This window comes from Anabrus simplex, chromosome 2 (assembly GCF_040414725.1).
Source record: "Anabrus simplex isolate iqAnaSimp1 chromosome 2, ASM4041472v1, whole genome shotgun sequence".
Lineage (NCBI taxonomy): Eukaryota > Metazoa > Arthropoda > Insecta > Orthoptera > Tettigoniidae > Anabrus > Anabrus simplex.
Window position 1 is genome coordinate 1,054,796,999 of NC_090266.1, and position 14,593 is coordinate 1,054,811,591.

Consider the following 14,593-nt stretch of genomic DNA (forward strand, 5'->3'; position numbering starts at 1 on the left):
TTTTTTTTTTTCTTTTTGCTAGTTGCTTCACGTCGCACCGACACAGATAGGTCTTATGGCGACGATGGGACAGGAAAGGGATAGGAGTGGGAAGGAAGCGGCCATGGCCTTAATTAAGGTACAGCCCCAGCATTTGCCTGGTGTGAAAATGGGAAACCACGGAAAACCATTTTCAGGGCTGCCGACAGTGGGGTTCGAACCTACTATCTCCCGAATACTGGATACTGGCCGATGTGGGAATGGATTGCTGGATAAGAGACTGGGACTTCGCACAGAACAGACTGTATCTGAACAAGCAAGGCTCCCACGAGTTGGGATATCTACATGAGAGAGTAACAGAATCATGCCAGTAAAGATGAGGAGGACTGGAGCCAGAGATAGGCTGCCAACTGGAATTGATGATAAGCAACCACCCTAAAACTATTGCAGGTAAATTGTCAAAGCATGCAAAATATGAGTAAAATTACTGAACATCAGAATTTTATTGAATCATACTTAGTAGATATTGTCATTTGTACAAAGTGATGGCTGAGTGGGAACATGAATAGCAGGGAAGTAAATCAGGCTAATTTCATTACATACAGAAGTAACAGAGAAACTAAAGGTGGCAGACTATTTATCTGTGTGCGTAAAAGCATAGGTAGTTGATTAACATGGGCTGATCAGGATCGTGAAATACTGTGTGTGCAAATCATGGTTAATGGGAATGCCACTCCTATTCAAAAAATAAGGAATATACAAGGCAACTAGTAACAACTTCTCAATATTCAATAGGCTGGTATGATGTCACATGTACAGGCACCAATATGCAGAAAAGTTTTATAATAGTAGGTAGCTTAAATCTTCTGGACATAAACTGGTCTGGAGAGGTTACAGGTAGAGGCTAGACTGACGTTGTGGTAAACAAGCTAATTAAGGAAAGGTGAATTTACCCAAGCAGTAGACTTCCTTACTATGGGAAACATAACTTTAGATATTTATCTTCTAAGACCCAATGACCTATAACTGTACCTTAATTTAAGTCATGATCACTACTTTCCCAATCCTAGCCCTTTCCCATCCTTGCATCATCAAGAACCTTTGATATGTTGTTGCGACGTTAAACCACTAACAAATGATAAAAACAGTGTTTCCTGAGAAAACTCTAAAATCTGTAATACGTGCATATCTACTCCTTAAATTGCAGCAATTGAAATCAGAGTTGCAAGTCACTTATATGCACGACGACTTCAAAAATGTGTCTGGTGTTGTTGCTCTTTTGAAATTCAACACTAAAAATAATATAGTTGAGTCATTTAGCAAAGTAACAAAAATTCTGAAACTTACTACAAATTGTGCCTATGACTACTTTAGAAGGCGAAAGATATTTTTCAACTTTAAAGAGGGTGAAAATATTTCTTCAAAGCACAAAGAAAGAAGAATTTCTAATGGCTTTGGCAATGCTCCCCATTGAAACATCCATGGTTACTCAAGGTATGGAATTCAACTAGGGTGTGACTGACATTTTTTCAACACAAAAGGAGATAAGGATGGACTTTCACTACAAACAATCAACAACACCACCATCCACTTCAACATTTCTGGTTTAGGTGAATGTTTATTTATCACATCCATTGGAAATTAGTGTTATATTAGTGCTCAACATTTTCAAAATGTTAACCCCATTACCAAACTGCACAAGCCACCACTGATCTATATAAATAACATTTTCTGTACACATTCCCAGTTTGGCCCATGCTTTGTTTCTACACTGGATTAGTCACAAAAAAGTTCAGATGAACTTTTGACTGTCTGTTATAGTATCATATGAAAATGGCTGGACAGCTTTGAATGAAACTGGGTACACTTCGAGGTGTGTTGAATAGGAGGGGGATGGGGGAGGTCATTAGCAAAAGAACGAAACCTTTATTTGCAAATATCTCACTTCATATTGACTTCCAGAATCATTTTTGTAAGAATATGAGTTGCTCCCAATTTAATTTAAAAAGAATTACGTTCTCAAGTATTTTTCTACAGAATAGCAATTTAAGAAGATATATATACCCATGGGGCCTACATTTGCAAATATCTTGCTTCCAGTTCATTTCAGGAAAATTTCTAAGAAAAAAGTTTCTCCTAATTTATTTTACAACAAACTAGGTTCTTACATACTGTTTTATAAGCACGATGTGTCGACAGAAAGAGCAGGGGAGCCTGGGCAGTTTTCCCACCACCTTCTATCCATACCCTTTCCTCTATCGCGAGGCTGCCAGAGCTACAAGGCTAGTTATCCTCATTCAACAAGTAGAGTCCTTACTTTGCACATTATCCATGTAATCACTGCCATAATGTCACACAGTTTATGCACACCTGCCAACCTTCGAAAACTAATAAACAGAGAGATTGTCGAAACATCCCTTTCCCGCCACGTGATGCCAAAATATCACATCAGAAAACAGTCCAAAATACAAAACAGGAAAATTCCCTTGACTCAATAATACATGAAAACTGTTCTGACTTTTTCAGAATATCAGAATTATTGCTTTGCCATAGTCAAACATCAAACCTGGAAAGAGCACACCATGTCATAATATTTAAGTATAACCAATAAGGTAAACTAAGCTAACTTTCTCTGGCTCTATCATGTGGACGAACACTTCAAAACACCTTCTCTAAACAAAACTGCATTAATAAATGATCACAGCTGAATTTATTCAAGCCACACTGGTCAACATCCTGAACACTACAATCATGACAACGGCAAACAAAAATATGATGCAACACCAGATTGAGCACTGCAATATTCACTGTTCATTTCAAAACCAATGGTGAGAACAGGACTTCAACCATACCGCAGCTAAGAAACGCATCTCTAACAGCTCATAACAGCCAGAAAGTGAAGGACTTGGCACATTCACAGTGACCAATAGAGAAGGACCTTCAACCTTTGAAGGACCAGCCTAAAATAGCAGGAGTTTCAAAACATACTCCAAATTCTGTTATCAACGACTTAAAATCAGGAGAAAGAACTAACTGATTGGGAGATCGGGAAGCTATGCAAAAGATCGGGATTCTCCTGTGTAAATCGGGATAGTTGGTAGGTACTGTTTATGTATCTAATGCCACAACTGGTCGTCACTGATATGTCTTTACCAAATCATATTGCCTTATTTGGCCTACACATGCTTAGAGGAGAGTAGGGTGCTTTCTTGCCTTAACCTGGCTGGCACATGCTTAGGAGAACACTGGTTGTTTGCCCATCCCCTCCTTGCCATTTCTTTGCTTCAGTTGCGAGGCTGCCATAGCCTAGTGGTGGTGGTTTAATGTCACACTAACACATCAAAGGTTTTTGGCAGGGCTGCTTAGTTGTACCTCCCCTTAAAGCAATAATCACCATCACTACCTCGCCTGAAACTTAGTGAAAGGTGCTTCTTGCATGCCCAGCTTTACATTGACTGCTTCAGAGTCAGATCACTTAATATACTGTTCATAATACACTGATCAGAAAAGCTTCCAAAGCTGTCTATCAGGGGGCAAACTGTTGAACTGATAATCGCCTTATAAGCTCAATTCATTTCCTAGTGAATATTGGGCTTTTTTTTTGTTTTTTTTTGTTTTACAATTTGCTTTATGTCTTATGGCAACAATGGGATAGGAATGGGCTAGGAGTGGGAAGGAAGCGGCCATGGCCTTAATTAAGGTACAGCCCCAACATTTGCCTGGTGTGAAAATAGGAAACCACAGGAAAACATCTTCAGGGCTGCTGACAGTGGGGTTAGAACCCACTACCTCCTGAATACAAGCTGATAGCTATGTGACAAAAACCACACAGCCAGTTGCTCAGTGCATGCTTTTCTGCATATATCTCTGTATCTTTATTATACATGATAATTGATTGTTTTTGCATTACAAAAATGTCCTTTATAGATGATTTTTGTACATTATTCTAATTCTCAAACAAGTAACATATTCTAATTGCTTTTACAAGCTTTTCCTTCAATTTAGGGGACACCTGAAGAAGTCCAAAGGCAAAACCATATAAACTGCTATACTTTCATTTATGCTATGATTACATTTCCTCATAGATTTGTCAGTCCTCCATTTTGATGCAACATACAATTATAAGTGAATTTTGCTACCATTTATTTGTGTTTTTTATCCAGTGCTAAGATCCAAGTGATTTACCGCATATTTCTTCTCTTCAAATTACCACTCCAAACTTAGAAAAGCCTCCTGTAGTATTAAAACATTTGTTCAACTATCATTTGCATTTAAACAACATTTAAGAATGTCTTAAATTCAGAAAAATATTTATGAAACTTTTCAGTGACAGGTACTGCAGCTAGTCTAATATACCGTATGTCTTTCATTTCAGTTTGTTGTCAGGTATCTAAACAATGCATTTAATTAATATAATGTTCTATTCTAACAAGAGTCTTTCTGTTGCATTCTTTAAATTGATCATCAACTCAAAATTAATCTGAGATTTACCACCTGTTGACCCTTTGAAAAACACTAATAGTGCTTCTAAATAAACCAGGAGCATCTTACATCATGCAACAGGTTATCTGAGTAAGTAAGGTATACTGTAGAGAAAAAAGAAGAGAGAAATTGAGCATCAACTCAGTCAAACCAAGACAATAAAAAGGAATTTGACACAAACATCACACATACTTAAATATGTTGCATTAAATTAAATTAGAAGGCTACCATGAACAGTTCTAAAGATGATCCTACCTCAGTAAGATGGTCAGATCAATGTCATCACTTAAACGGTCCAGTGCCAAGGTGCCATCAACTCTGACCGCATTCACTTTGTCGCGTAAAGCTTGAGATGTACCAACAGCAGGGTGACGTTCTTTTAAAATGTCCACTATGTTAGGCTGGCGTAAGAAGGCCACCACCTTCTCATTGTAGGCAGTTGGTATCTCAGGTGGTGCCAGAACACGTGGTACTGCTATCGATCCCACTGCAGGTCCACAACCACAGTTGACAGGTGGCCGTGGTGGAGGAAGTGGAGCCTGGGACAAATACACCATTAAAATTTAAGAGCAATTGATAATGATGATGATGATGATGATGATGATGATGATGATGATGATGATGATGATGATGATGATGTGTGGCCTCCAGAGAGGCTTGCTGCAGCTCTCTCAAGATGACACCTGATAGGTGACCTGTGTGTCTGTGAGAATGGGGCCCTACCTACGACGAAATCTAATGCTGAAAACAGCGCGTGTGTGCACACACATACACACACTGGCTCCTCACTTTCATCTATCCTATCCGACCTCTCTTGGTCAACTCTTGTTCTTTTCCGACCCTGACGGTATTACGTATGGAGGCCTAGGGAGTCTTTCGTTTTCACGCCCTTCGTGGCCCTTGTCTTCCTTTGGCCGATACTTTCATTTTTCGAAGTGTCGGACCCCTCCCATTTTTTTCTCTCTGATTACTGATATATAGAGGATGGTTGTCCAGTTGAACTTCCTCTTAAAACAATAATATATATATAACACACACACATTAGAATTAACCAATGAAGGTTAAAACCCCCAACCTGGGACCCCTTGGACCAAAGACCAGCATACTAACACTTTAGCGACAAAGCCGGACTGAGCAATCAATTACCCTAACCTTCTATCATATTATTTCCAACATTTACATTAAGATATACAATATATTCTTCATCATCATCATTTTCCAACTACAGTTTCCTGGGTGTGGTGATACAATATACTACAATTTTATAATTGTACAACTCTGTTCCATTTCTAATTCATATGCAATGAGAATACTATTAAGCCAGATGTCAATAATATATTTTCTTTAAAAAATATAGACATTTAATCATTCCTGATCTATCCTTGTAGTTCCCTAAGATTTCAAGGCCTTGATTCTTATTGTCATCAATCCTCTGAAAAATTGGAAGTGGAATTATCACAAATTGCATAAGATGCAAAAAGAAACAATGTACAATCAAATGATATCAATCATGAGGAAGGATTTGAAATGTTAAACTACTATCTCAGGAGAGGAAATACAGTCTTTCCCAAATAGTCTAAAGTGCTCAATGGGCTAACTTCTTATTATCACCACGTAATGAACATCAACACAAAATTCGTCAAAATATGAATATTCTGTAGAAAGATAATGACTTTAATACAGTATATAAACTATCTTGTTGAAGCACTTTCAACCATTTTTGGAACAGCCAACCTCAACAACTGACTACTAAGGCAGGAATCTTTGATATTTAGTATGTCAACATTACAGTTAGAGAGGTAATTTTATATGATGTGTTCATATGGTTCATGGTATATGAACTAATTCTATTCATTGAAAATGTTGGCACATATATCTATCTTTCTAAACAAAAATTTGGATACTGGGGAAATGAATATGTATATGATTAATGTTCACTGTAGACTTCTAGGAGGTGGAAGGAAGGCTCACAAACCTCCAAAGGAACACCTTCTAACAGGAGAAATATGCAGGAAATATCTCTTCAGGGCATGTAGTCATCAGTATTGGACAACAGAACACTGGAAGAAAGTTCTCTTCTCTCATGAAAGTTACTTTGAAGTGCAGGGGCAGACGATTCAAAAAGTGCACTGTGTGAAGAATTAACAAACAAATTTAGTACAACTGCAACAGACCATGAAGAAGATATTTAGGGGGTGTTTTATGCATGAAGGTCTACAACCCTCAGTACCAATTGATGGCATAATGGAAAGTAACCACCAGTACATTAAAATACAGGAAAGGAACATTCTTCAATGGTTGCAGAAGAAGTTTCCACATGGTGATGGAAAATTTCAGCAAGACTTGGCTCCTGATGATACTTCAGAGAAAGAAGGAATTCTTCAGTGATAACAATTTTTTTTTAAAATTAGAATTTGCTTTAAGTCGCACCGACACAGATAGGTCTTACGGTGACGATGGAATAGGAAAGGGCTAGGAGTGGGAAGGAAGCGACCATGGCCTTAATTAAAGTACAGCCCAGCATTTGCCTGGTATGAAAATGGGAAACCATGGAAAGCCATCTTCAGGGCTGCCGACAGTGGGGTTCCCGAATGCAAGCTATGTGACCTAAGCCACGCGGCCACTTGCTCGGTGATAATATTTATGCATTTGAGTGACTAGGGAATTCCCCTGACATTAATCCCATAGAATACATGTGGGCTATTTGCAAAAGGAGACTCATAAAATCTGACCGTTCCACAAAATTGGAGTGTAATCATTAACTTAAAAATATGTGCATAAAGCTAGTGTAGGTCTAAAAGTTTCTTATTTTTTTTATAATAAAGTAATTTAATCCTTTATTAACACACTTCTTGTATGTATAATTATTGGTATCAAGTATAGTAACAGGATTCCATTTTTTAATTGTTCTACATTTTTAATTTGAAGAATTATTTTTCAGTGCCTAAGAAAGAACAAAAAACATTATATTACAATTTCAATCTAGAATTCTGAATGTATATACAAAAATGAAAATACAAATATATTATCTTGGCTATCAGACAATGACCATGAGTCAAGGAAATGCCATGCGGACAGATGTTGTAAATAATGTAGATAATGAAAGGAAGCAGGTTGTGATGACTCATGCATATTTCATGCAAGCTGTTGCCCAGATGGCAGATTCCTTACCTATTGTTCACCTAGTCTTTTGTTACATGGTTTCAAAGAAGTTGGAAATCTATCCAACAACTCCCTTGGTAAAATATTCTTCTTTTTTTTTTTTTTTTTTTTTGCTAGGGGCTTTACGTCGCACCGACACAGATAGGTCTTATGGCGACGATGGGATAGGAAAGGCCTAGGAGTTGGAAGGAAGCGGCCGTGGCCTTAATTAAGGTACAGCCCCAGCATTTGCCTGGTGTGAAAATGGGAAACCACAGAAAACCATCTTCAGGGCTGCCGATAGTGGGATTCGAACCTACCATCTCCCGGATGCAAGCTCACAGCCGCGCGCCTCTACGCGCACAGCCAACTCGCCCGGTGTAAAATATTCTAATCCCCAATTCCTCCTGCTATAAACAAAAATTTGGCCTAATTTCGATCCCTGAATTCAAACTTTATCTTCACATTATGACCCTTCCTACTTTTAAAACCTCCATTCAAGCTTATTCATCTACTAATAGGGACCGATGACCTTAGATGTTAGGTCCTTTGAACAACAAGCATCATCACCATCATCTACTAATATAATTCCATGTTGTTTCTCCATGGACAGCTTGGAACATACCGCTTATTACAAGTTTTATATATATATATATTTTGCTAGTGGCTTTACGTCGCACCGACACAGAGATAGGTCTCGTGGCGATGATGGTATAGGAAAGGTCTAGGAGTTGGAAGGAAGCGGTCGTGGCCTTAATGAAGGTACAGCCCCAGCATTTGCCTGGTGTGAAAATGGGAAACCACAGAAAACCATCTTCAGGGCTGCCGATAGTGGGATTCGAACCTACCATCTCCCGGATGCAAGCTCACAGCCGCGCGCCTCTACGCGCACGGCCAACTCGCCCGGTGTAAAATATTCTAATCCCCAATTCCTCCTGCTATAAACAAAAATTTGGCCTAATTTCGATCCCTGAATTCAAACTTTATCTTCACATTATGACCCTTCCTACTTTTAAAACCTCCATTCAAGCTTATTCATCTACTAATAGGGACCGATGACCTTAGATGTTAGGTCCTTTGAACAACAAGCATCATCACCATCATCTACTAATATAATTCCATGTTGTTTCTCCATGGACAGCTTGGAACATACCGCTTATTACAAGTTTTATATATATATATATTTTGCTAGTGGCTTTACGTCGCACCGACACAGAGATAGGTCTCATGGCGATGATGGTATAGGAAAGGTCTAGGAGTTGGAAGGAAGCGGTCGTGGCCTTAATGAAGGTACAGCCCCAGCATTTGCCTGGTGTGAAAATGGGAAACCACAGAAAACCATTTTCAGGGCTGCCGACAGTGGGATTCAAACCCACTATCTCCTGGATGCAAGCTCACAGCCGCACGCCTCTAACCGCACGGCCAACTCGCCCGGTTTACAAGTTATAAATCTCATCGTTGGGTCTGTATTGAGCAACGTATACCTTTCTAAAATAATTTTATTTTTTGTGTCCACCTTTTCAATACATTGTTCATTTTTTAATTGATTCACACAAATATTTTTACATTATTGTTATGACATAAGCAGGACATGTTTCGCATATTTTTTTTTAGGCATCTTCAGCCGCTTTTCCTACTACCCAAGATCAAAATAGCCAGAATCCTGGATTTTGCTTAATAATAAAATACTTAAAATGGTTAAGCTGACATGAATTGTTTTAACTTAAAATATCTTTGTGTGTAGTATGTGTTCTGTAGAAACATCCAGCTGATGTGGAGAGTTTTTTTTTTTTTTTTTTTTTTTTTTTTTTGCTAGGGGCTTTACGTCGCACCGACGCCTGAAAAGCCATACATCCAATTTTTGATCTGATTTTTGATATGCTCTATTGGTGGAAAAATATCTAATTCCCTTCATGGGAATTTAGTATTACCATTACAGATAGGTCTTACGGCGACGATGGGATAGGAAAGGCCTAGGAGTTGGAAGGAAGCGGCCGTGGCCTTAATTAAGGTACAGCCCCAGCATTTGCCTGGTGTGAAAATGGGAAACCACGGAAAACCATTTTCAGGGCTGCCGATAGTGGGATTCGAACCTACTATCTCCCGGATGCAAGGATGTGGATAGTTATGACTAGTGAATTGTTATACAAATACCATACATAAAAACATTTAGCTTATATACACTTGCTCCGTCTAAAAAGGGGAGAGTTTACAATTATTATACATTTGATAAAAACATATGCTTTAAAAAAAAAACTTCTGATGACATTGGTTGGTTTAGGTGATATTAGTCTGTAATATCCAATGTGCGTGTTCTCACTGGAATCTTCATGGACCCGAGTGTCACCTTGGGAATAAAATTTGGTAGCGTTTCTGTAAGATACTGCATGATCCGTTGTCTGAATGTTGCTTTATGGTGATTAAATTATGTAAAATTCTGCCGCCTGTCACTGTGTGGGTTTGAAGAGGGGACTTCTCAAGGTTGTTGTGACATTTGTTGTGGTCTTGTTGCACCTTTTAAAGGTTAATATTGGTGGATTGAGAGTCTGTAACGGAAAAAAAAAAGTCTTAGTTGTGAAGTTCATGTGAACTGAAGTATAAAATGGGGATGTTAAGTGGGCTCTTACTCACCCGTTCGTCTCTCTTGTGGCTGACTTGCTCTTGTGACACCTGCTGTCCGACTGGTGTCACATGAGCCTCCACGGTAGGCACTAGCCATGTGTCTTGGTAGGTGTGCTGTTTACCAACTGATGAGCCCAATTAAGCACACTGGGGTGAAACGCTGGCAACTAGGAATGAGTTAGCTGGAAAATTTATGATGTCCATTAATGGACCAACTATATTGGTATTAAAAATTTACTCATTCAGGACAAATATTTCAGGTTCCCTATGGGAATCAATATCTATATCATCTGATGGACAGGCAGGCATCAATTTTTGAAAATGAGACAAAGTCTCTCATAGTGCATTGGCACTGCTGGTGGATCCAAGTAGCCTACACAGTGGCCTCCACGGTATGCACTAGCCATGAGTCTTGGTAGGTGTGCTATTTACCAACTGGTGAGCCCAATTTAACACACTGGGGCAAAACGCTGGCAACCAGGAATGAGTTAGCTGGAAAATTTATAATGTCCAATAACGGACCAACTATCTTGGTATTATAAATTTACTCATTTGGGACAAATATTTCAGGTTCCGTATGGGAATCAGCATCTATATCATCTGATATAGTGCATTGGCACTGCCGGTGGCTCTAAGTAGCCTACGCAGTGGCCTCCATGGTATGCACTAGCCATGCGTCTTGGTAGGTGTGCTTTTTACCAACTGATGAGCCCAATTTAGCACAATGGGGCAAAACGCTGGCAACCAGGAATTAGTTAGCTGGAAAATTTATAATGTCCAATGACAGACCAACTATATTGGTATTACAAATTTACTCATTCGGGACAAATATTTCAGGTTCCCTATGGGAAGCAACATCTATATCATCTGATGGACAGGCAGGCATCAATTTTTGAAAATGAGACAAAGTCTCTCATAGTGCATTGGCACTGCCGGTGGCTCCAAGTAGCCTACGCAGTGGCCTCCATGGTATGTACTAGCCATGTGTCTTGGTAGGTGTGCTATTTACCAACTGATGAGTACAATTTAGCACACTGGGGCAAAATGCTGGAAACAAGCAATGAGTTAGCTGGAAAATTTATAATGTCCAATAATGGTCCAACGATATTGGTATTATCCTTAGGACATACCTTCTATCTCACCATCATCCAGCACAAAAACAAGGAATTCTCACAACACTCACCAAGAGGGCGATATGAATTTGTGAGCCATCACACTCAAGACACACTCAAAGTCATGTTCAAGGGTAATGGTTACAGTTATGTGCAGATTCATAGAGCCCTGCATGCCAGAGGGACGACCAAGCAAAGCTCACAGAAAGGAGAAGTCAAGGGAACTGCCTACCTGCCTTACATTCACAACAATACAGATCGAATTGCCAAGGCCCTCCGCAAACACAATATAAAAACCGTGTTTGTCATGTCAATAAAATTGCTCACAGTCAAGGTAAAACCAAGGACAAATTGTCCCCACTTTTACATCTTGGGGTAAACAAAATTCCCTGCACTTGCAGCAAGATATACATTGGCCAAACATGATGGTCTACTGGTACTCGTATCAAGGAGCACAAACAAAATATTCGTCTCAACCAGCTAGACAAATCAGCAATAGCTGAGCACGCCTTATCGTCGGGTCATGATGTTGTCTTCCAAGATGCTTGAGCACTTACCCACACTAGACACTACAGGTCCAGGATTACACGGAAAGGTTTGGAAATACGTAGAAATCCTAACAATTTCAACAGGGACACTGGCCATCAATTAAGTAATACGTAGTTGCTAGCCATTAAGGATTTACGTAGGTAGTTTCCTTCTTTGTCCCTTCATTACTGTTATCTCGTTTCAGTGTTTTCCAAATTCGTACGTTCCTCATCACCAAATGTTTCATTGCATGCTTGTGTCAGTGTCATATTTTTATAATGTGTGTACACCTGTTATGTGAACCCCTCTCAGACTGATTCTGATGGTGCGTCAGCTTCCACTTCGAATGCTAGCGCTGTACCATGTATGGTGATCCATCTGGTGAAGAATGAATGTACCACTTACACTTCTATTAGTAACGTCTAAATTCAAACTTTCCTTCTTTGAGAACTCTTCCTCATGAACAGTTGACATCTTCTTATGAAGATCCAGAGCAAAGTTCTCTGCGAAACGTAAAGAATTTCACCTTATTTTCTTGACACGGCATAAGCCCAAAAGGCCTATACAGTATTATGTCTAATTTGTACTTTGCTTGAGATTCATGATAAACTGTTTTTGATTGCATTTACGCTTATGATATATTCAGTAGCCCATGTTATTAAATTTTTGAATCAGGAAATTAATCCCATTTGACATTGACCTTGAAGTCTGGTACAATAGTTCGATAATTATATGAACATGTTTGGGATTTATAATTTTCGTGTAGGAACATGCTGCAATTTTTAAAATTCTTCTAACCCACCATCAATGAGTATAGGCTACTGTGGTATTACAAGAGGTGTAATGTGTTTTGCATTTGATCCACAATTCAGTTGTAATGATCTCCATATTTATTTCATTGGAGAACAGTGGGTTTTCTGTTGTTGATTATTTTTTTTGTGATATGCCAGTGCATTTACAAGAAGATAGGTTTGTAATTTCAGTTTTGATTTGGTGCAGATCTCACTGCAGTTTAATTATTTTTTTGTTAATGCAATGCAATGCAATAATTTTTTATAATCCTGTTAATTACATTAAATCTTTCCATTATTTGAACATAATTCATTAAATTATTTAAATTGAATGTCTAATCTATTACTTTTGAACCTAACTGCAATGCAAAGTGAAGTAAATTTGAATTTGAATTTCTGTATTCAAATGGGAACCCAGAGCAAGGGAAATTTTATTGTGTATTCAACATGACGGGTTCCTTCCTTGAGCATCCTCACAACCATCTACATCACAGGGACAAGATGATTGATTAATAAATATCTGATTTTAATTTAAATTTAAACTTTTTATTTTTATATACTTCCTAGATGTACCCTAGTTCCATTATTTGTAGATCCCATACAACACTGCAGGTTAACATGCCTCAAATTGGGTACAGTATGTATGTATGTATGTATGTATGTATGTATGTATGTATGTACGAGGACGGTTTGAAAGGTTCTCGGAATCACCGCTAGATGTCAGTACTAGAGCAACAAGGTTCCCACGCAATAATCACACATCCTTTGTGAGTGAACACGTGGCACGTCAGTGCTCTAGCTGCAGAAGTGGTGACGACTCTTTGTTGTTGTTCCCGTGTAGTGATTTGTGACAATGGAAAAAACTGAGATTCGAGCAGTGATTAAATATTTTGTAAAGAAAGGTATGAAAGCAAAGGAAATTCATGCCGACTTTCAGAACACACTGGGGACTCTGCTCCTTCATTTTCAACTGTTGCCAAGTGGACCAGCAAGTTTAAATTTGGTCAGGAGAGCTTGGATGATGATCCGCATAGTGGACGGCCAAAAAGTGTTACGACCCCTGAATTTATTGCAAAAGTGCATAAAATGGTCATGGAGGATTGTCGACTGAAAGTGCGGGAGATTGCTGAAGCTGTAGGGATGTCTTCTGAATGGGTATATTATATTTTAACTGAAGAATTGTGTATGAAAAAATTATCCGCAGCTCTTGACATTGGACAATAAACGCACCAGATTGGAAATATCCGAACAAAGTCTGGCCCGTTTTCAGTGAAACCAACAAGATTTTTTGCGCCGGTTTGTGACTACAGATGAAACTTGGGTCCACTACTATACCCCAGAGACAAAACAGCAGTCAAAGCAGAGGAAACATGCTGATTCACCACCACCAAAGAAAGCAAAGGCAGTGCGTTCGGCCGGAAAGTTCATGGCCTCAGTTTTCTGGGATGCAAAAGGCATTCTGCTGATAGATTATCTTCCTACTGGCCAAACAATTACGGGGCAATACCATGCAAACTTCCTAGACCAACTACAGGAAAAGATATGCGAAATAAGGCCTGGTTTGGCAAGGAAAAAGGTCATCTTTCATCAGGACAACACTCTGCCACACACAAGTGTTATTGCCATGGCAAAACTTCATGAACTGGGGTACGAATTGTTGCCACATCCACCTTATTCACCTGATTTGGCACCATCAGACTTTCATGTATTCCCCAAGCTGAAAATTTTCCTCGGTGGATGGAGATTTTCTACAAGGGAAGAACTGACAGCCGAATTGGAAAGGTATTTTGCAGGCCTGGAGGAATCTCATTTTCGAGATGGGATCAAGGCAAATATTGCTGGACCAAATGCATTAGTCTACAGGGAGACTATGTTGAAAAAAAAAGCAGTTCCACTGAAGTAAGATACTTAATTCTAGTACATTCCAAGAACTTTTCA

At 39.0% G+C, this 14,593-nt stretch overlaps 1 protein-coding gene across 1 annotated transcript in view; it reads right to left on the reverse strand.

The window, feature by feature from the left end:
* Positions 1 to 14,593, reverse strand: part of LOC136864682 (E3 ubiquitin-protein ligase HECW2) — a 277,203-nt gene that overhangs the window by 171,900 nt on the left and 90,710 nt on the right. The window contains exon 6 of the mRNA XM_067141994.2: positions 4,717 to 5,000. Coding sequence (XP_066998095.2) covers positions 4,717 to 5,000 — 284 coding nt within the window. The remainder of the gene's footprint in view (positions 1 to 4,716; positions 5,001 to 14,593) is intronic.